Source organism: Trifolium pratense, linkage group LG7 (assembly GCF_020283565.1).
Source record: "Trifolium pratense cultivar HEN17-A07 linkage group LG7, ARS_RC_1.1, whole genome shotgun sequence".
Taxonomy (NCBI): domain Eukaryota; kingdom Viridiplantae; phylum Streptophyta; class Magnoliopsida; order Fabales; family Fabaceae; genus Trifolium; species Trifolium pratense.
Genome location: NC_060065.1, coordinates 2,532,159 through 2,554,538, shown reverse-complemented (window position 1 = coordinate 2,554,538; position 22,380 = coordinate 2,532,159). Strand labels below are relative to the sequence as shown.

At 34.7% G+C, this 22,380-nt stretch overlaps 4 protein-coding genes across 4 annotated transcripts; 2 read left to right on the top strand and 2 right to left on the bottom strand.

Moving 5' to 3' along the window:
- Positions 1 to 2,754: 2,754 nt before the first annotated feature.
- Positions 2,755 to 3,699, bottom strand: LOC123893590 (transcription repressor OFP7-like). The gene has a single exon (XM_045943340.1). It carries the CDS (start codon positions 3,669 to 3,671, stop codon positions 2,865 to 2,867), a length of 807 nt encoding a protein of 268 aa, XP_045799296.1. The 5' UTR covers positions 3,672 to 3,699; the 3' UTR covers positions 2,755 to 2,864.
- Positions 3,700 to 5,892: 2,193 nt separating this feature from the next.
- Positions 5,893 to 7,830, top strand: LOC123893589. Its single transcript, XM_045943339.1, has 3 exons — positions 5,893 to 6,180; positions 6,420 to 6,767; positions 7,297 to 7,830. Exons 1-3 carry the CDS (start codon positions 5,893 to 5,895, stop codon positions 7,807 to 7,809), a joined length of 1,149 nt encoding a protein of 382 aa, XP_045799295.1. The 3' UTR covers positions 7,810 to 7,830.
- A 1,845-nt stretch (positions 7,831 to 9,675) lies between these two features.
- On the top strand, positions 9,676 to 11,897 carry LOC123893588. Its single transcript, XM_045943338.1, has 3 exons — positions 9,676 to 11,056; positions 11,172 to 11,408; positions 11,535 to 11,897. Exons 1-3 carry the CDS (start codon positions 10,877 to 10,879, stop codon positions 11,667 to 11,669), a joined length of 552 nt encoding a protein of 183 aa, XP_045799294.1. The 5' UTR covers positions 9,676 to 10,876; the 3' UTR covers positions 11,670 to 11,897.
- A 428-nt stretch (positions 11,898 to 12,325) lies between these two features.
- On the bottom strand, positions 12,326 to 20,937 carry LOC123893586 (protein ESSENTIAL FOR POTEXVIRUS ACCUMULATION 1-like). The gene is made up of 9 exons (XM_045943337.1): positions 20,665 to 20,937; positions 19,954 to 20,042; positions 18,928 to 19,845; positions 18,718 to 18,847; positions 17,127 to 17,918; positions 14,257 to 16,978; positions 13,520 to 13,713; positions 13,311 to 13,370; positions 12,326 to 12,866 (listed from the first exon to the last, which is right to left on the bottom strand). Exons 1-9 carry the CDS (start codon positions 20,729 to 20,731, stop codon positions 12,508 to 12,510), a joined length of 5,331 nt encoding a protein of 1,776 aa, XP_045799293.1. The 5' UTR covers positions 20,732 to 20,937; the 3' UTR covers positions 12,326 to 12,507.
- Positions 20,938 to 22,380: the final 1,443 nt, after the last annotated feature.

Here is a 22,380-nt window from a genome sequence, read left to right as displayed (position 1 = left end):
TAGAATTTTTACATAAAATCAAGACAAAAAAATAACTTTTTAATAAATGTGCAAATTGAAATATTTGGTTATAGAAAATGCGAGAGAGGAAGTATGAATTAAGTATGAATTAAAATCTTCTCTTATCATTGTCGATAAAAATCTTCTCTTATCGTTCTTTCTCTCACTTCTCTCTTACTCTTTCTTATTTAAGTTGTTTGTTGTCCACCAAACATTAAAGTAATCTAATCTCCATATTTGTACCAGATACTTATTAGTATTTTACAAATGTAATGGTGGACTTGTTCAATATTTTTATGTAGGTTCCTCGATCTTGATTGATTTTTAAGTGAAACATGATCATACTTTTATGAATCAATGTTGCATTTTCATGGACCAAGAGTGAAAAGAAAAATGTTGCTCGCGTATTTCGAATATAATAGAGTACTTAAATAGGAAAGGAATTAAGGAGTATTTCTAATTATAACCATGTGTTTAGTCTGTATTATTACTTAGTTGAGTGGGGGGATTCACATTGTCATGTAACTTTAAAGCAGATTATTTATCTTTTGTTTTAGTAGTACAGTCCTTAAAAACAGTGACGAGTCTCGCGATTTACTCAAGATATTGTCGAGGGTTACAGCAGTTAATCTGAATCCCACTTTTTATGAACCTAAAACCTCTTTAAAGAATTTTGTTGTTGATGCTCTACACGCGTCATTTGAGAATATTTCTTAATTATTCTCTCCTTTAATGGATCAATTTTGAAAAGTGATATAGTTCTCAAACTTGATGAAAAACTAGGACGAGTTAATTTAATACATGGTTGATACCAAATATACAGTTGTTCAAATTAAGCTCTCTTTCGTAAAAATAAGCTATAAGATAGCTGATAAGATAGTTTATGGCCGGTAGCTTATAGCTGAAAAACGAGTAGAATGAAATTAAAGTGTTTGACAAATTTAGCTGTTGTAAGTTTAAAATGACATAAAAGTACATAATTAGTGGGTAATTTTTTTGTAAGTGTTAGTGGGTAGTTATTATAATTTTTTTTAAAAAAATAAATAAATAAACTAATAAGGGTAAATATGGAATAAAATGTAAAAAGTTATAAGCTCATACGCTACTTGAAATAGCATCTCAGAAAGCGCTATAAGCTAGTTAGAGAAGCTCGTTACCAAACACTTTAGGCTCTGTTTGGTAAAAAGAAGCTATAAGCTAGCTGATAACTGATAAGCTAGCTTATAGCTGAAAAGCTAGTTTATAGCTGATAGCTGATGGCTGGTAGCTTATAGCTAAAAAACTAGTAGAATAAAATTAAAGTGTTTGGCAAATTTAGCTGTTGTAAATACAAAATGACATAAAAATACATGGTTAGTGGGTAGTTTTTTTTTTTTTTTTGTAACTGTTAGTGGGTAGTTATTATAATTTTTTAAAAATAAATAAATAAAATTAATGAGGGTAAATATGGAATAAAATGAAAAAGCTATAAGCTATAAGCTCATACGCTACTTGAAATAGCATCTCAAAAAACGCTATAAGCTAGTTAGAGAAGCTCGTTACCAAACACTTCACATTTTTTTCAAACAAGCTTATAAGCTAGTTCAATAAGCTAGCTTATTGGACTTACCAAACAGTGCCTTTACATTTTTATCAAACAAGCTTATAAGTTAGTCCAATAAGCTATAAGCTAGCTTATTGAACTTACCAGACAGTGCCTTAGACTCTGTTTGGTAAAAATAAGCTATAAGCTAGCTGATAAGCTAGCTTATAGCTGATAGCTGATGTCTGGTAGCTTATAGCTGAAAAGCTAGTAGAATAAAATTAAAGTGTTTGGCAAATTTAGCTGTTGTAAGTACAAAATGACATAAAAATACATGGTTAGTGGGTAGTTTTTTTTTTTTTAAGTGTTAGTGGGTAGTTATTATAATTTAAAAAAAAAATAAAATAAAATTAATAAGGGTAAATATGGAATAAAATGAAAAAGCTATAAGCTCATACGCTACTTGAAATAGCATCTCAAAAAACGCTATAAGCTAGCTAGAGAAGCTCGTTACCAAACACTTCACATTTTTTTCAAACAAGCTTATAAGCTAGTTCAATAAGCTATAAGCTAGCTTATTGAACTTACCAAACAGTGCCTTAGTCGAACTAGAACCCTGACCCCAAAACCAAACCAGATGTGGGACCTGTTTGGGAAGGCCAATAAGTTAGCTTATAGCTTATAGCTTATAAGTTAAAAGCTCTGTTTGGTAACAGTTTTTAAAAAAAGAGCTTATAGCTTATTTTACTAGCTTATAACTTATTTTCAAACGTTATTTCAAGTAGCTTATGAACTTATAGCTTATAGCTTATCATTCTTTCTTCCAATTTTACCTCTATCATCTTACTTGAAAAAAATTAAATATTAATTTTTTATGTCATTTCACACTTATAAGCTAGTTCAACCGCTAGATTTACCAAACACTACAAATTCAATCACCTAGTTTATGGTAAAAGCTAGCTTATAAGTTATCCGCTATAAGCTAGCTTATTAGCTATCCGCTATTTTTTAACGAACATAACCTAAGTGGTCAGAGTTGACTTCAATCGCAAATCAATTAAGTGTAAAAACTGTAAGATGAAAATATATCATAAACAACTCTAAAACAAATATGTAAGCAAATATTGTCTTACATGATTTTATATTTATGTATATAAAGAAATAAAAGAACATCATCATCACTACGATATGATTTAGGTTTTTTTAATAAAAATAATGTCCAAATAAAACAATAAGAAACAATCCAATACACTAATGCAGACCCATACAAGTCTATATCTCACACAAACATAAGATATCAAAAAGAAAAAAACAAACAAAACTTGTTAAGATTATTTGTAATCTACTTTTCTACGTCCGTACTTTGAACATTTGTTTGAAGATTTTTAGTTGACTTAGGATTCCAAACAAACATTTGTTGCCAAATCTCCATGAAAGCTCTCACAATTACTCCATGATAATCCCTAGAATTCAAGGCCAAAAAACACTGCAATAGTTGTTCCAAGTCCTTAGCCTCATACATTTCCATCTCTTCTATCATCTCTAGCATTGACTTCTTGAAGTCTTCATAAGGATCCTTTGATTTTTTCACCAAAGCAAAGCTTTCTCTTACCTTCTCCTCCATTCTACTTGACATAACCTTTGTTTCTACTCCTCTTCGATTCTCTATCGTACTTTGAAACCTCACTCTCTCAACCTTCTTAACACTACATATCGACCTTCTATCCGTACCTATTAAATGTGTTTTATTATCATAATTTGGACCGGATCTAACTTCACTATCCATAGTACCGGATGAACTCGAAGAATGTACCTTATGGTCTTCAGAGAATCTTGACAAGCAAGAAATCAAACTTTCACTTTCTTCTTCATTGATTTTATCCATTAGAAACTCACTCTTTCTCGATGGAACATCAGATGTACTTTTTCGGCCTTTGGATTTCACTTTCTTGGTCTTTGAAGACACCTTGCATTGTTGTTCCGGTGACGTATCATGGATGTCAGGGTAGCCTATGTCATGTGCTTTGGAGTTCACCGGAGAAAGACGGTATATTGCCGGAACAGGATTTCCCGGAAAAGAGGAAAGATCATCAGAGCGACACATTTGAAAAGAAGGTATTGTAAATTTTATCTTGAAGCGTTTAGACATAGTGTGGCAGTGAAACTAAACACAAGAAAAGTGTTATTAGCTTGTATAAGTTGAGATTACTTATAATGGGAAATAAAATGTAAGAAAATAATTTAATGCCGGCATGGAAAGAGTAAGGACAAAAGAAAATGGGACCAATGTATAGAATGAGTGAATCCGTGTACGTGTGATTCGTATCCGATTTCATAGGCTGAAGTTGCTGTGAGTTTTACATATTGAATAGGACACACACATAATTGCAAGAATTCCACGTTTGCACAAAACCAAGCAAGGATAATTAATTAAGCATAGTATACTAAGTCGAAGACAGTTGAATATTTTACAAAATGTGATTGAAAATAGCAATTGGTTGACAAGTTCAATAGTACAGCATATCCCCCAACCGCAAAAGAATGAATCTGTCTCTATCCCTATCTTCTTACAACGTTATTTTTTTTGCATCAGAAGAGATCAAGAGAAACACAAAGGACATCTTTCAGGATTTGTTCAATTTAAAAGATGTGGGAGGAGGACACTGTAATAGGTTCCATAGTGATAAGTGAATACTTAGAATCATCTAGAAAACATGTCTATTGAATTAAAGTTATCAAGTAAAATAGATTTGAGAAGTACTTGTCATTCTTGAAGTAGTAGAATTCTTGGCGCAGGATGAGGGTCTACGAGGGGTGCCAACCTAGTTGGGATTCTTTCTAGATCCTTTGACGTCATTATGCTCTTAGTTCACCAAAAAAAAAGTAGTAGAATTTATTTTCCACTATTTATCTATGCATGTTCATTATAAATTCTCACTAGCCATTATAATGACTTAGAGCGCTACTAGGAAGCACCTAGAGAGGTTGGAGAAAACTAAAGATCATCTAAAAATTTACCTATAAAATAAAACGAAAATTGCATATAAGTCATGAGTTTCCAAGGCCACAACCACAAAGAATTCAAATGTGTGTTGTGCAAATGATGTCAAAACCATAAAATTAAAAAAGAACAAAATATTTAATGTATTTTTCAGAAATATATTTTTTGTAGTCTTGTAGAAATTAGAAAATTATAATAATTTGTTCTAAAGACCCGTTAAACATCTCCAAACAAGCACTAAATCCAGTTGAACTAGATCATTGGATTGCCCACCATGCCCTTCGTTGCATTTTCATTCAAGTTCTACTAATTTAATTATATTTTCATATTAAAAATAAGAAAAGCATTCATCGTATTTGATGACTGATTTTCATTAGTCAATTGTTCGATGAAAGACTTACACGAGTCCATACATATCCAAACATATTTTTTCTAATCACAATGTTTCAATCAAAAGGATCAAAACTTTACACCAGTCCATTTCCACAACAAATAACAATGCACTAACACTAGAAAATAAAATACACCTTACCAAAATACAGAAAATCAAAACAAACAAAGTTACAAAAGGACGAAAGAAACACTAAATATATGAGAAAATCGGACTCATTTAACTATAAAAAAAAAAAAGGAAAAACAATTTGGAGATAGGTAACAGATTGCTCGTTCAAGAAGCTGAGATTGGACGGATCAATTATTCTCCCAAATATGAATTTTAAGATACTATTCACAAATATCCTTGAAGTATTTGAGGTCTATTTGGTAAAATTCACACAATTTAAATATAGAAAAAGGAAGAATTTCGGGGTTTAAAAAATTGTGCCAACTAGAATTAAAAGAAGAGAAGAATTTTTGTTAAAATATGCTATCCTTTTTCCAAGGCTACTTATTTTATGATAAAATATATAATAATGCGTATGAAAAATAGCAAAGAAAGAGAGAAGGAAAACATATCACCCTTTCAATAATGCATGCTAACTACCAATGTCCACATAGAAAAATAGAAGAAAAATCTATAAAATAATGCATGATAAAGGAAACTCACACCTACACCTACGGGCAAGGAACACCTAAAAAAAGAAAACGCAAGGGTTGGTCCTGTTTGTGTTTTGCTTCCCTTCTCATTCATCACTAGGGGACATAATTATTCTACAAACATAAAAACATTTGGTTTTTTTGAGACGAACTGACTAATTAACCCCAAGCCTGTTCGAGGCAAGGGGCATCGTACAAAGAAAGAGAGAAAGATAATTTCTTTTTAATTCTTTCTCTCTTTCTTGATATTTTTCGTTTAATTCTTGTTGATTTCCGTGTTAGTTATAGATACGTGAAAGAAAAAAAAATTGGTTCCTTGTAAGACAAGTAAGCCATGAGAAAATTGTGTCCAAATTTTGAAAAGGAAAATGGATTGGATACAGTTCTTGAGGTTCCAATTCCAGAGGAAATGTTGACAAATATGGGAACCAATGGGTTCAATCGTTGGCAGAACCTAAAAACTCTAATGAATAATGCTCAAGTTGCTGATAAATCATCATGTTTATCTGCACACACAAATCATGAATTCACCGCATTGCTTAAGCTCATTGGTGCTCCTCTTATTCCTCTTCAGGTTCAATCTGACAATACTTTGACTCGGCCCCTTAGAGATTGTTCCATTGTAAGCATTCACTATATATCACATTTTTCTCTTTTTATGGAGAAATATAAATACTTCAAATTATATTGTAATTGATGCATATGGTGCTCATCTATATGACGTACTCCCTCCATTCCGTATTATAAGTAAAAAAGTTCATTAAATAACTGATGTATCTGGTTAACCCGATACGTCGGTTACAACATGCAACTCAATTAAGTAATTAATGATATGTAGTTTTCAATGAAATGTTTGGGCAGGGAGATTCAATTGGAAAATACATAGTACAACAGTATGTAGCAGCAACTGGAGGGCAAGGTGCATTGAATTCATTGAAAAACATGTATGCAATGGGAGAAGTTAGAATAAATGGATCGGATATGCATCAAAGTGCCGATGATAATAGCGTTGGTTCATCAAGAGGCAAAGCTGAAGTAGGAGGTTTTGTGCTATGGCAACAGAATCCAGATTTATGGTGCTTAGAATTGGTTGTCTCTGGTTTCAAAATTACTGCTGGTAGTAATGGAAAAGTATCATGGAACCAATCCTCTTCTCAACCTTTTCAATCAAATAAAGGCCCTCCTAGACCCCTTCGACGCTTCTTTCAGGTAATATAATATTTAGGCTTAAATGCACGTTTGATCTCCTATTTTCAAACCACTTATACTTATTTCATTTACGAAATCTCCTACAATATAATCTTGTGTATTGTTCCAATCCTTGTGTACATACATATATATTGCTCTCAAGCTGGATTTCCTGTTGTCAGCAGGTTCCACATTCACGCAGTTATCAATATCGTTGACCGTTGAATCAAGATTAGACAATGTAGAATTCAAATATGAGTTTTAAAGTTTAAAAAAAGACAAAAAAATCTGCTTGAAAATTACATTGTCTTATCTTGATCCAACGATTATTGACCTGATCGACTGCATTAATGCGGAAACCTTCTGCTGCAAGGAATCCAAATTCGCTTTGATCTAGGAATACTCGAATCATAGATTCTTGGTAACAAAAACATAACAGAAATCAGTAAAATTACAACGACTTGTCATAACAAGATATAACATATAGATTCTTCTAGGCCGCAATTATTTCTAACTTGTTTAATTTTGTTGGCTTGTTAACTGTTATCAGGGGTTGGATCCAAGGTGTACAGCAAACTTGTTCCTAGATGCTGAATGTGTAGGAGAAAACGAAATTAACAACGATGTGTGTTTCATTCTAAAATTACAAACTGAGCAACAAACCCTCCAAGCTCAAAGCACATCAAACACTGAAATTATAATGCACACAATAATGGGATACTTTAGCCAACGGACAGGACTACTTGTCAAATTTGAGGACACCAAATTGCTGAGAATGAAACCTGTTAAAGGAAAAGACTCGGTATTTTGGGAAACACATATCGAGTCTACAGTCGAAGATTATAGATGTATTGGTGGCATTAATATAGCTCATGGTGGGAGGACAGTTTCGACGCTTTATAGGTATGGCGGATCGCATAATCATAAACAAATGATTGAGGAAATATGGAGTATTGAAGAAGTTGATTTCAACATTTTTGGATTGTCTATGGATTGTTTTCTTCCTCCCTCTGATCATGAGAAGGAACATGATGGTGCAGAGCAAACTGTGGCATTGAGTTAGAATTTTGCTTCATTTTACTCTCTCAACTCCTCAAACTGTAGGAAGTGTAAATACAACATAGACAAGTATAGGTGAATCAAAAGTTTTTGTATTCTTTCCTATACTTGAAATGGAAGGTTCAAATATATTTTTTTAACAGAGAATTTTTGTTGACATCAACTCTATATTTTCTGAAAACAAAAACCATGATTCCATGTCTTGAGAGACGAAGGATGGATAAAAAATAAGCAAAAGAACAACATATATAACAGGTGTGCAAATTACAAGAGATGCAAAAAGTGCAAGAAGAGTGTAAAAAATAAGAGACTAATAATGGAATAAACAAACTATTAAAACTCACAAATATTGAATTATTAAATAATTACAATACTTGACTTATTTAAATACAAGGACTAAATGAATCTTATATTACAATGATGAAATCTCAAAAAAAATAAATTACAAGGTCTAAAACCAGAACTACCTTTTCTTATAAAAAATAAATAAATCAAACCACCCTATATGTTTTTGGTCAATTACGAGATAAGCTTACCAACGTTTAATATTTAATTTTTTAACTAAGACATTATGGAGGCGATTGTCTCCCGTGGATAGGGTTGGGAATAGGCCAGACGGCCTACAGGCGCCTTCAGCCTGGTCTGTGTAAGCCTGGCCTGGCCTGTTAATTAAAAATGTCAGGCTTAGGGTTTGAAAAAAGTCTGTTTACATAAATAGGCAGGTTCATGCTTCTAAAAAAGCCTACAAAGTTTGATAGGTCGGCCTGTTTATATTTAATTATTATTATTTATATAATTTTATTTTTTTTTATTTTTTTTTCCAAAGAAAAAATATATTATTATTTAATCATATTTGTTATTTTATTAACTTTTAATTATTGTACTAATCATTTTATTAGCTTTTTCTTAATGTTGAACAAATTATAAAAATTTAAATGTGAAATAGGCTTTTAAGGTCTGTTTAGCCTATTTAAAAAGACTATATAGAGACCTTTATGTAACACAGACTTTTAAATAGGCTACAAGGTCAGGCCAGACTTTAAAAAGGCTCAGACCAGGCCAAAATAATTAACATTTGATAAGCCGTAGGCCAGGCTCAGGCCTGAAGAAAAATCGTAGGCCAGACTCAGGCCTATCAAGGTCTGGCTTGTTCCCAACCCTACCCGTGGATATTTCACCGGAGGAAACAATATTGATATCTAACCTTCATTTTCTTTTTGTTATGATTGAACACTTTGCAAAAAATTAAAAAAATTTGTTTGAATTTAATGGGAAGAGAAATGTGACCGGAGACAATCTCTTCCGACAATTATGATAAATTTGAGAAAAAAAATAATAAATTATAAGCTAATAAAATATTATAAGCTAGTAAAAACGTATTATACGTGAACAGAAAATCGAATTCATTTTATTTTGATCATATAAACTTATAAATTAGGATTATCTACCATAATCTAGAATTAGAGGTGTGCATGGTCGGTTTTTCTCCAAAACCAAAACCAAACCATTTATAAACCATTTTTTTGGATTAGTATCCATAACCAAATCCACATTTTATTTAAAACCGGTTATCAAACTAGTTATAAATATGATTATGGTTACGTAATCGGTTAAATTTGTAAATCCGATTTTTAAATTAGTTATTTATCAAATTTAGTTTAAAACCGGATATTTCTTAAATTCAATTTTAAATCTAGTTACTAGTTATTTTTTGGTTTGGGACCAATTATCCTCCAAATTCATTTTTTTTTCCTTTATTAAATCTCTTCACGTGCTTATTGTCAAAAAAAAAAAAATTAAAAAAAAATATGCATATAAAAATATATAAATGCAAATTTTTTTTAAAAATAAAAAAGAAGGAAGGAATATATAAAAATATAAATATATAAACTGGGAAAAATATATAAATATAATGATGAAAAAAAAACTGAAACACCAAAACGGAGAAAGAAAGAACGGGGATCGCCGTTGCGGCGCCGGCCACGACCGCCGTGAGCGCTATGTTCATCTTTTTCGGCATAGTTGCGCCTCCACCGTCTCACTCTCTCTCTCTCTCTCTCTCTCTCTCACTCTCACTCTGCGTGTGTTTCTTCCTCTCTAGTATTTCAGATCTGCATTTTGTACATGATTGGAAATCGAATCGAAGAAGAATATGAAAGGGATGGAAGCTTGCCGCCGTGACTCCGGCCACGTCCTTCGGCGCGTTTTGATCACTTTCCGTTCTCCTTCACTCTCACTTTCTCTCTGTTTCTCTCTCCCTCTCTCTCTGTCTCTCTAATTTTGCAGGTTATATCAATTTTTTGTTGTGTATTTTCAAATCTCATGGAATTAATCTATATTTTTTTTCCAATTTTGTGAAATCTCCAAATGAATGAAATTGGGGTTGTTGATTTTGATTTATGCAGATAACATTAACAGAGAATAAACTAAGATATTGGTTTATTGATTTTTTTTTTAAAAAAAATAATAAAATTGGTTTTGGATATGGATATCCGGTTAAATAATCGGTTTTCATATTTGGATAACCAACCATATGTAAATGGATTGGTTAAATTTCATTTTAGAATTAACTGGATTTTTAAGATTGGATTTGGATGTGGTTGTGGATTTTGCATTATAACCGATTATTTTGTGCACCCCTATCTAGAATATTGACCATCAAACATAACTATCATAGCTAACTTGCGAGTTCTTACTTCTTATCAACACACAATTGCGAGAAAACAACTATATTTTCATCCACATTTCTAAAAAACCTAAAAGTTTGTATGTTCAGAAGCACACTATCGGGACAAAAAAACCGTGGCTTTATTTTTTTGTGTTCAATCAAAGTGATTTTGGGTGGAAAATGTTCGTATCCACTCTTGAGATGCTATCTGCCAACCTCATTAGGCCACTAACCACTATTGCCACTATGACTTAGATATTTTGGACTTTGGAGTGAGTGAGAGAGAGACTTATTAATATTTCAACTGTGGGATACACCTAAACCAGTCACACCATTCACCAATACTGATTTGTGTTCTTGCTTTATTCATGTGAAAGCCCCATCCAAAATACAGAGAGAGTAAATGGTGCATGCAAGTGCTGGCAAGAGACACTACAAGTTACTATGTGCCTTGACTGCAATTGTCCTTATAGCTCTTTGGTCTATGTTCACAGGCTCTGTCACCCTCAAATGGTCCACAAACAACATCAATCAATTCTCAGATGACTTGGATTCAACGATTCTTGATAATCTAGATGTGTTGGTAGGTACCAAACAAGACATAATTTAACGTCGTTCGTTTGTATAGCAGTGGTCTTCATAAATTACAAGCTAACATTGATTTTTGTTTGTGTTTTGATCTTTCAATTGAGAAATAGGAAGTGGAGGAAAGAGAGAAGGTGGTGAGGCACATGTGGGATGTGTACACTCGCAGTCATAGTAACTATATTGGATTACCTCAGTTTTGGTTGGAAGCTTTTGAAGCTGCTTATGAGCACTTGGTCAGTGATGTTCCTGCAGTTCGAGACGCTGCTGTTTCAGAAATTGCCAAGATGTCACTAGCACTGCGCTCACACATTTTACACCAACTTCCTCTTCAACTTCAATCACCATTGGTAAGCTAAGCTCACATCTTTGCTTTGTTTCTCTGAGATAACATAGAAAGACAAGATTTTGATACATAGTTGCGAAGTTATTAAGATAAAAATCATATTTTTACTTTTCATGGTTGAAATGTGCAGAGCAGCAAGAGATCAAGAAAACTTAAGCAAGAAAAGAGTCAGAGGGAATTGGATCATTATGAAGACCATGCATTTCAAAATAATCCCTCCCCATCCTCTTATAATCTTACCTCCCAAATGAATACATCTGCATGATTTTATAGGTTTCTAAATTTGAATTATTGTAGTTCAGATTATTTCTAAATCACGCGATGGCAATCAAATTCACAACAAAAATTAGTAATGATGGTTTTTAGATGATATTAAATGATGTGATTAAATTATTTCTGTTTTTTTTTTATTTATTTATGTGTGCACCCAAACATTTTTCATTTGAGAATTGAGATTGTGCCTACATAAAACTTACTCCATGGGACACCTTTATTCATCTAAACAATAAAAATAAATAATCAATAGCTACTGAAACCTTGCTAGTAAACTCAATTCTCACAGGACATTATCCTATCTGGTTTCTTAAATTTTAACAAAATAAATAAAAGTAATTCAGCTGAGTTGTTTAAAGTATTATCATACTGCAACCCCTTCCATATTCCCTTTTTCTTTTATCCCATTGTAGTTCTAATAATCACTTTAGGGGTGAGCTTGATGCAGTCATGAAAATTTAATATTAGAAATAACCTTTTCCAACGATACAATTATGTATTTATGTGAATAGTACTTTCGAATAAGATTTTAGCAAGGAATTTTAACGTTCCTAAAAATCACAATATTATTTGCTACACAAACCACTGCCTACAAAACAAAGGCTTCCTAACAGGAAGCCAAAAGAAGATGAAACAGAAGCACATTAGTAGAATTAAATTAAGGCTGGCTTTAGATTAAAATTAAAATTACAAAATTGCTTTAGCAGATCCAATTGATGCTGCTACTGTTGCTGTATAAAGAAAAGTCCTAAAATGAAAAATTCATGTACAACAAAATATGGACAAAACATATTTACATGTTCGGCAACAACCTGTGTTAATGTCACACATTAGTCTTCTACTGTCTGGATCTCACCCATCATAATCCGGTTACTTACGACATTGAATCCCAAAACTGAAGCACTAACCTTTTTCCCTTTCTTACCCTTCTTCCCACCTTTTGAGGAGGATCCATCAGTCTGTCCGATATCCTGTAAACTAGTGTTTCCAGATATCACGCCTCCAGCAACTTTCCAATCATTCTGAGTCTGAAAAGCTATTTCCAAAACTTCAGATGGCAGTAACTCCATGTAATTGAGGAATTTATCAATGAATTCATGATCAGGGTCATATGATCCGAGGTTTTCTATCAGAAACATCTCTGCTTCGGATCTTGATTGCTTCAAGCAAAACTCGAGGAAACTTGTATCTGCCACCCCAACAAATATATTGTTAAATCAGACAATAAATAGGAGATTCAATTACAGATAATGTGACCACCAAATGCCTTACAATATCCAGTTAATTCCTTTGGGGTATTTTGGGAGTTAGGAGGGTTTGGAAGGAAAGGTTTTGGAAGGCTTAGTTTATATCTTGATATATATATTTAAGATTTCTAAAAATTGAAGGAAGGACGTGATAAATTATCATATAATATTTCAATCACCCTTTTAATAGATGTTAGAAACATTTTATAATTTAGAAATGAAATATAAGTCTTCGCCTCCATTTCCCACCAAAATCCAACTCTCAAATATTGCCCTTAGGGGGACAATAGCATTTGGAAAAACATATTTGTCAAGTAACCTCTCTACTCTAGTCAACCAAAATCTGGATTTATCTATTAAATTATCAAGTCTGAAATGGTAGGTACCTTTTGTCCCAATAAGCCTCACACATTCATTCTCACACCAGACTCTGAAGTCTGTGGCTTCTGAAAATTCCAAACAAAAAAATAGCTCAGTATCTTTAGAAAGTCATACAATGCAACAAAACACAAAGACACACACAAAGGGCACTTGATTAGACAGAACTGGCAAAGCAAGTGAAGTTAAAGTTAGTATAAATACGAGCAATCTTTACCAGAGTTCCTAGTCATGACATCTTTTTTTAATTTCAGCAATGATTGAGAAGAGACAGGTGACGATGACAGCAATCGCTCAGTTGGTTTGCTACTCCCTGATTTTTGACGGCTTAATGATCCAGGTGAACTACCTTTCATGGGAACGTTTTTGGAACCCCAACTCCCCTGGCTTGCAAGCTGAGGGAAATTTGACCTGCTTATACAAAGGCAAGATAATAAATATTGAATCAACTTATCCTCAAAAGTAGGTTTTCATGCAAACAGTCACACCTAATGTGGCATGTGTTAGTGTCGCTTCTAAATATGCAAGTGCTCGCGGATAGAGACACAATGCCAATGCCAATGCCAATGCCAAAAGCAGCATAGAAATAATTTTTCCTAGATGGTTCACCCAAGTTTCACCCAAGTCTTCAACCAGTCTTAATACCCTATAATATCACCTAAAGTTCTAAAGTCATTTTCCAAGGTATGATGTTATCATATTTTTATCAGAGTGATATTTAGTTGCACAGTTACAAAGCACTTCCTTTCTAAGAGCCTAAGACCTCTTATAGAACAAAATTTTAGAGCCATAATATACATGCATAATTAACAGATGCCAAAATACTAAACCATTTCAGTCAAGTCGCATCATAGAAAATAAGTTTGATCGAGCATATATATTGAAGAATTGCAACCAGTGTAGCATGAATATACAGCAAACACAAATAGCACTACGAAGAGACGGAAGTCTTACTGCTTAGTTTCTAGCTTAGATTGCTCAATTGGACCCCAGAACATGTCATCATCCCCTCTGTATTTTGAATGAGAAGCTTGGGAGTTTGTGTGGCTAGAAGATGCAGCTTTAGATTGAGCTGAAGCTGAAATTGTCCGTGAAGGAACACTACTCTGAGCAGCTTGGGCCGGCTGTGATTTCTGAGGGGTAGGAAATTGGTTTGGGAGAACTGCAGAAGAAGACTTTTTCTCCTGTTCCTTTAGAATGTCCCTTAATGACAGTGGTTTGGGAACCCTGCCAGAATCAATTGTCCAAGCTGGAGAAGGAGATGGGCTTGTTGGCTCTCCCCTCCAAAGAACAAAATCTCCCAGAGAGGGTCCTGAAGGTATAGTAGACAGTTGTTCTTTCTCCTGCTGCACAGAGCGGGAGCTTTTTCCCTTTTCAATGGGACTTGAACTTATTGGTGTTTCACTAGAAGCAACTGGCTTTGAGATCTTAGACCCTGAACCCTTTGATTTTGTAGATCTTTTCCGACTCCTTTTAGTGTCTTTAGCTTCAATGAAATCTCCGTCATCAATTGGTTCTGAATGGGCAGCAGTTATATATTGTGAGAATGATATACTGTCTGGACCTGTGCTATCTCTTTCATTAAAAATCTCCGCGTCTTCTGCTAATAGATCATGCAACGGACTTTTCTTGCTCTTACTATTTTGAGAAGTTTTGGTTTTGACCAGATTTTCAGTACTACCTGCTTCTTTGTGATTTTGACTAGACACTTTTGAAGAGTCTGGATTGGCCACAACTCCAACCCAGGGAGTAGTCACACTGAGGGAATTGACAGTAGTAGCAACCTCAATTACAGGCATCTCTGTCTGTGCCTTTTTCTGTTCTTCCTGTTGAATTTCTAATAAAGACTTCGCCTTGAAACCAGGAGCAGGTTTCCAAGCTCTCCCTGCAGGCAATTCAGTAGTCTGTATGGCAACAGAACTTAATGACTTCGAGTCATTCTCAACAACTGTTTCAGTGATGCTTTCTCGAATATTAGCAGGGAGATCACTAACTTCTTGATGAACAACTGCCTTTGTGATAGCAGTTCTGGATAAACTTTCTTCACCACTTGTTTGTTTGAGATGTGTTTCATAATCTTCTTCATCCCTATTGACTTCCTTCAAATTGATTTCACTATAATTTGACTTTTCAGGTTCTGAATTATTTGACTGCTGCAAAGTTGCATTTTTTGGCAATCCCTTTGCTTGACCAGAAGATTGGGATTTGGAAGATTTTTGCTTCTTCGGTTTCTTCTCAGTAGCCTTTTTGGGTTCTCGCACTTCAATATCTCTTGTATCCACCACAGATGGCTCAACATTTGAGATGACTCTTCCACCTACCTGTTCTTCAACACTACCTGGTTTAATTTCCACATCCATACCCAGTTGACCTGCCAGTGGTAACTCAATCTCACAAGATTCAGCCGAAGACGCCGCAATAACAGGTTCAACACACAGAGCAGGTTTGGAATGCTCAACAGACTCTGAAATGGCATTCACAAGAGTACCATCAGCCCTACCATTGTTATCTGACATCTGCTCCACATATTTAACAGTACAGTCAGAAGCGGAAAAAGGTTTCTGTGCAATATTAGGTTCTTCTGTGGTCCTATTCTGCTCATGCAATAAGAAACTTTCAACAGAAGCGGATGCAGGCGATGTTTCCTTCTGGTACTCTTCATTAATTTGCTCAGGAATAGTAGTGTCCCAACTTTTATGATGACTAACATTCCCAAATAATTGATGAGGCAGCTGCACAGAAGATTCAATGATGTTATTAAAGCTTGTACCTTGGCCTTCTTGCAGAGATAAATTCAAAGATTGGGTACTAAGCTCATCATGCACACTGGGAACTGGTGTTTGAGAACTCATAGGAAAAATTTCATGGGATGATTGACGTTGAGAAGGGTCCACATGCAAATTCCCCATTCGCATTCCACCAGCCTGCATCTGTCCATAAGACAAATCACCAAAGTGCTGGTGAGAATGATGCCCCTGCAGCACTTGAGAAAGCAATTGCTGTTGTTGGCGCATTAACAGCTGTTGCTCCTCTTGCTGCTTCAAAAATAGGAGTTTATCTAATATATGCTGCGAAGGAGTAGTTGCCTGAGAATGCAACTGCAGTAAGTATTGCTGTTGCAACATATTCACCATCTGGGGATCCTGGGACAAACTGGAAGAAAATAATTGTTCTGCTGCCAAAATACTAGGGTTATCTGCAGTTTGAGCTATTAAGTTATTAAAAGAAAATTGGTTTGGTGCTTGATATGTTTGTTGTTGAATTCCAAATGGTATAAAATTTTGATCACGATGTAAGTCAATATTATTCTGAAGGGGATTCAATCCACCTTGTAAGGGATAATTTGACCAGCTGGCAACACCATTATTTAAGCCTGCGGATCCCCTGTCGGATAATCCTTGGATAACTGAGTTCAACTCAGAATTTTGGGACTGAAGCTGTCGAGAATTGCTGCTCATTGAAGACATGAGTTTTGAAAGTGGTGATGCATCTGGAACTATGTCTGGTTTTGGCGGAAGGGATCCTGCATCAACCCCTGGCCAATATGGATAAGGATTTGTTAAGGACCTCTGTCGTTCAAGTGCCATCCTCTGGGCCAGCAGGTATGGGTTGTTTCCACCATCAACTCCTGATGTGCCCAAATTACCAGAATTGTTTCCAATAAACCCTTGTATTCCTAATAAGTACAAAATGGTTAGAATATAATATGACCGTCTAAAGCATAAATTTCAAAATATATAGTACATATTATGGAGAGAAACGATAGTACATGGCATACTTTTATTTTTAAATATTTAAAAAAAATAAAAAATAGCAGTATTAACCTTCTGATAAAGTCAGGTTTTCAAGTGGGGGACTGCTCTTGCTACCAGACATCAGCGACTCCAAAAACCTATTTTCAGCTTCAGTAGCAGAACCCAGTCTGTGCATGGAATTATTTCTCAACATCTCAAGCTCACTCGGCCCAGTAGGAATATTCCCAAAGGTACTGGAACTTTGCCTAACAGGTGCCTCTGTAGTGTCAAGTTTTGTTGTAGGGAACCCAGGTGGTGGTCGGGCTTTAGCTCGTAAATGGGGCATGACATCACCAAGTTGGAACCATGGCGAGTCAGCTGCTGCGCTTTCCAGACGAACTAGTAAATCAATACCAAAATATCCAGCCTCGAACCATCCAATAATATCAATTCCTTTGAATGGACCTTGAACTTGACCTCGAGGATCTTTATAGAAAAGGGATAACTCCTCTGGCGAAGTCAGCGTAACTTTCCTGGTTTCAAGTTCACCATCCAAAAAGCCAGTTAGTTGCCTTTTAACAATTGAATTTTCGCCAGATTGCCACTTAGCTACATCTATGGCATCGGATGAATGGTCCAAATTATTTTCCCACTGAGTACGTGTATCTTTTGGCTGGTGTGACAACTTCATATCTGAGTGTCTTGACCTGACATCACCAGGCACATCTTTGCTATCATGCATGAGACTGCTTGCTTGTTCGCCCAGCGATGTGGCATGCCATCCAGTACCAGGACGAACAGAATTATTTTCTTCAAAGGCTGATTCTCTGTTACTATGCACCTCATCAGCTACTTTATAAGAACCTCCATCTTCACCTCTATCTGCAAAGACAGTATTAGAGAAGCCCTTTCAGACACATGAAAATCCATTTTAACAGAGAATCAGAAAAATCATAACAATACAGAGGAGCCCTTTCATACACATGAAAATCCATTTTAACAGTATTAGAGAAGCCCTTTCAGACACATGAAGCCCTCATCAGCTACTTTAAGGTATAATCCATTAAAGTGGGGAAGAAAAATCATTTCTGTTTTCACGCATGTAAGTGAAAACAATAAGATGGAATAGACAATACAGTAATTCATAACAGAAGCATAAAAGGTGGAGCAAGAATCACTGATGACATACAAAATAGTTCAACCATGCACGAGCAAAGATACTACTGGAATTAAAATATAATCTCTTCCACTCTCCCAGACCTCTTTAATATTTCACTTCCCAAGTAGTTTAGATCCATTGTATAGCAACTAGAAGAAGTTAAATGTATTCTAGGAGTAGTGCTAGCTTAAGTGCTCCCTTGTATATTATCTTTCTATTTATCACAGATATTCATCAGACCCATCAACATTTAAAACAAGAATTTTAGGTTCCAAACAATTGATGGGATTTATAGTATATAGTAATAGCAATACCAATGAAAGTGGAAACCAAATAAGACCCAAAAGACGATATAAATCTTAACAGAGGCAAAGGGGAGGAGCAAGAACCACTAGTGATAAGATCAAACTCAACCATACATGTGCAGAAATACTCATCATACCCATTAACAAATAGCAATCCAGTTCTAACTGAAAGAAACCTGTATCAACCCCAGTCTTCAAGCTTATATTATTAATTTACCTTGGAGAGGTGCATTTCCATGCTTCATTTGTCTTGAATGTGTAAATTCTGCTGAGTTCCTTCCATCTTTTGGCACCTGAGGTGCACTGCTACTAATTATTTCTCCTTTGTCAATACCCTTTAAGACGGTCTGTTTCAAACAGAAAACCAATCTAATAAACCACTAGAAATGGCAGTGTCATCCAGAAACAATAGAGTAACGTCAATTACCAGTTCTTCAGAAGTTGGTGCACAGAGAGCTAGAGGCTCCGATGGTTTGTCTTGTGTAAACGGAGGAACCTGCGCAAAATCATCGACTAGTTTTATAGCTGTATGCATATCAGTCACTTTGTACACATCAAGGATATTAGTCCTACTATAACTAAATGGATGAGCTTCTCCACGCTCACTTTCAACTTTATCCAATCCAGTTTGAGGGTATTGAGAATGCATATATGAGCTATTTATAGGGCTCCCACCAGAGCCAAACCGGCCACGTCCAGGATTAGCAACTGGAAATGTATCCTCCCCACGGCCCCGCCCAGAAGAAAATATTGGCACTTGTTTGCTGGGTGTCACATTCTGCTGATGGGAAGGCTCTATCTTCGCACGTCTTTGAAAGGAGCTAGGTCTCCACGGCTCTATCTTCCCTTCCTTTTCATCCTTACCAGGATTGGAAATGTGAGACAAAACTTTGTCCAGATGCGGATCACCATTTTTACCAGATTCGTTTTGTTTCTCATGAAAAACTTCAGGCTCCTTCTCATCACGACCCCAGCGTGAGGTCCGCCTATTCTCACGCCGCTGATCGAAATTCATTTCCCTATTACCTGAATCATTCCATCTATCAGATGTACTACGACGTGTTTCTCCGAAGTTCCTTGTGGATGGGTTATCCACCCATCGGTCCGCTCTCTGAGCATCACCCAAGACCTTGTCACCATCCCTCCATCGATCCTTGCGTACGGAGGACTTGGTATCTCGCTCTTCATCGCGCCAACGGTCATGACGTCCACTTTCAGAGTCAAGCACAGATGGCCTAAAGACATCCTTTCTCTTATGGTCATCACGCGCATCCTCTCCATTTCCAGACATCTTAACGGGCTCTGAGCGATTGCCAGATGTCGGAGTTGAGATCACATGGTTTTCCTGAGAAATAAATAAAATAGGCTGGTTTTAAGCAATTATAAACAAAAACACTACATAGGTACATGAAGAGAAAAAAAAAATCAAAAGCGGCAAGTAAACGTTACACACCACAGTTCCAGCTCCAGGTTTTCCGTCCCCTGGCTTTGGCAGAAGCCATTGAGGTGAGAGTGGAATAGGATTGTCAGAGCCTTGAAAATCTGCACATATGTTAATCAAAAAATTTGAATCAGATATTTGATTGATTATGTAGGGTAAATTAACAGTTATAGCTTGAATAAAGTGCCGGTGTAACCCGTCTCCCGAACATAACCTAGTTGGCAGGACATTGCATGTAATATGCAAGGTTCGAACATTGCTATTCCCACTTATTTGGCTCTAAAATGTGAAATTCTAGTCTTACTTCGGAAATAAAAGATCAGAGAAATTGTAGAATTTGGCAAATAAATCTAGAGTCGGGGGATTAAGCTTAGTTAATTAAAACGTGGAATTAATAAATAAAGAAATAGAGTAAAAATTACTTACAGCACAGTAAACGAAAGACCTAACATTTCATGATTTCAAACACGATGAAAAAGCTAGTAGATATTTAACACGTGAAATTATGAAATCGAAATAAAAGTTTCTTCAAGTCCTGAACTTTAGAAAGGAATCGAAATAAACATAAACATAGATAGAATAAAAATAAGTGGCAGAAGCGAAAAATTGGCAGCAATCAGATAAAATTAAAATCGATGAAGTGCAAAAGTGAAAGAAAAGAGAAGAAGCTAGGGTTTAGTGGCGGCAGAAGAAAAAGGGGGAAATTAGAGATGAAAAGAAAACCTTTGGAGATCTGAAAAGGAGGAGCGGTGGAGATGTGGAGGGCGGTGGGAGAAGTACGGTGAGACATGATTGATCGGAGAGGAAAGGAAGAGATTCTGATTCTGATTCTGATTGCGATTGAAGGGTGCAGTGCGGGTGAGGAAAACTCAAAGGAAAGGAAAATTGTATATGAGGAATTAATTCAATATAAGTAACGCAAATGGATGAATGATGATGCATTTTATCAATTTTTGGGTCCACGTACCCGATCATGAGTCGTGTCTATCACGCGTTGCAGTTTTCACCAACCTTCATTCATTTTTAGTACTATCTAGTATGTGTTTGGTTGAGCGATAGACATAATTTATTATTTTGATAGAATCGAGTTTGAAAGAATTGATTTTGATAGAATTAAATTTGATAGAATTTATTTATATTTAGATATATTCATACAAAAATGAGTTGAACAAAGTATTTGAGTGTAAAAATTAATTCTATAATCAATTTTGAATGCAGAATCAATTCTACTTTTGAGAAACCAGACAAGTTATAATCAATTATACACGTCTAGAATCAATTATGGCTGTTTCAGAATTGAAAACAAACATAAATCAAGTATGCTATAAAAATCAAATTCATCTCATTTTTTTACAACTGAAAAATAATTAATGTGTGTAAAAATACAATTTCAATTGTAGATGTATGTTTAGATTTTCAGACTGCAAATGTCTTCATTCTTTAAGTTAACTTTTGAGATGAAATACAAGTCTATTTAAAATTCGGTTATGTGTCAAAATTGTTGGAGTAGTGTATAAATAAATGTTATGGTATTGGTAAATGTATAATGTTATGGTAAATGTATTTTTAAGTATGCTTGTGCTGCCTAGTACAAGATTAGTAACTATGAATGTAAGTAGTAAAAAAACTTGTGATATGTTGGGAATGATACCCACGCAGTTGAGTTGTTGGATTGAGTATGGCGTGGTGGTGATTTTTCCCTCCACAAACAAATAATTCGAGTTGTTGAAAATACATGTGGTGCGGTATATATAGGTGATTTTTTATGTGCGTTTGTTAGCACGCGAATTGGTTGGTGATCGGGGAAGGAATTTTTATTTATGACAGGATTTTTTTATGTTATACTGTAGCTTTCCTTTTATTCTGTGACTTATTATTATTCACTCCGGTTGATATTATAACAAAATATTTGTTTTTTAAATTAATAGAATGTTTTATATATTTAGATTATATCATTTAATTGCTTATAAAGAAAATTATATTTTGAATTTGATACATCAAATATTCTATTAATTAAGAAAGTAAATTTTTTCTTATAATAAGAATCGAAAGTAGTATTATATTTGAATACATGAAATGATTTTGTAACTCCAACATTTTGATATAGAGATAAAAAAGATAGATTTTAGATTTGAGTTCGAGTGTTCCCATTGTTTTGGGAGAAAGATAAATATAATTATGTGTTCTAAGAGTCATAAGATTTTCTCTACCTTAGATTAGGATAATATTACTCGTCCTAAATTTATGTAACCAAAAAACATCAAAATAATTTTATAGAATTTATTTTGGTTAAAATTGAGTTAAACGAGTGCTTTATATTTAAATTTTTTAATATAAGTAAACTTGGGTATAAAAATAATTTTATAATCATAAGTTGCAGTTTGTTTATTTTTGTTTTTTAACCTTAGATTCCTAAGGAAATGGGTTCGATAATTTAAA

Bases quoted from the DNA above. Each gene is read 5' to 3' on its own strand.
- LOC123893590 (XM_045943340.1), bottom strand. From the start codon at position 3,671: ATGTCTAAACGCTTCAAGATAAAATTTACAATACCTTCTTTTCAAATG.
- LOC123893588 (XM_045943338.1), top strand. From the start codon at position 10,877: ATGGTGCATGCAAGTGCTGGCAAGAGACACTACAAGTTACTATGTGCC. The intron at 11,057-11,171 runs GTAGGTACCAAA...ATTGAGAAATAG, and splicing joins TTGATAATCTAGATGTGTTG to GAAGTGGAGGAAAGAGAGAA. The intron at 11,409-11,534 runs GTAAGCTAAGCT...TGAAATGTGCAG, and splicing joins TTCAACTTCAATCACCATTG to AGCAGCAAGAGATCAAGAAA.
- LOC123893586 (XM_045943337.1), bottom strand. From the start codon at position 20,731: ATGTCTCACCGTACTTCTCCCACCGCCCTCCACATCTCCACCGCTCCT. The intron at 19,846-19,953 runs GTGTGTAACGTT...TTTATTTCTCAG, and splicing joins AACCTGGAGCTGGAACTGTG to GAAAACCATGTGATCTCAAC. The intron at 18,848-18,927 runs GTAATTGACGTT...TGTTTGAAACAG, and splicing joins CACCAACTTCTGAAGAACTG to ACCGTCTTAAAGGGTATTGA.
- LOC123893589 (XM_045943339.1), top strand. From the start codon at position 5,893: ATGAGAAAATTGTGTCCAAATTTTGAAAAGGAAAATGGATTGGATACA. The intron at 6,181-6,419 runs GTAAGCATTCAC...ATGTTTGGGCAG, and splicing joins CCCTTAGAGATTGTTCCATT to GGAGATTCAATTGGAAAATA. The intron at 6,768-7,296 runs GTAATATAATAT...AACTGTTATCAG, and splicing joins CCCTTCGACGCTTCTTTCAG to GGGTTGGATCCAAGGTGTAC.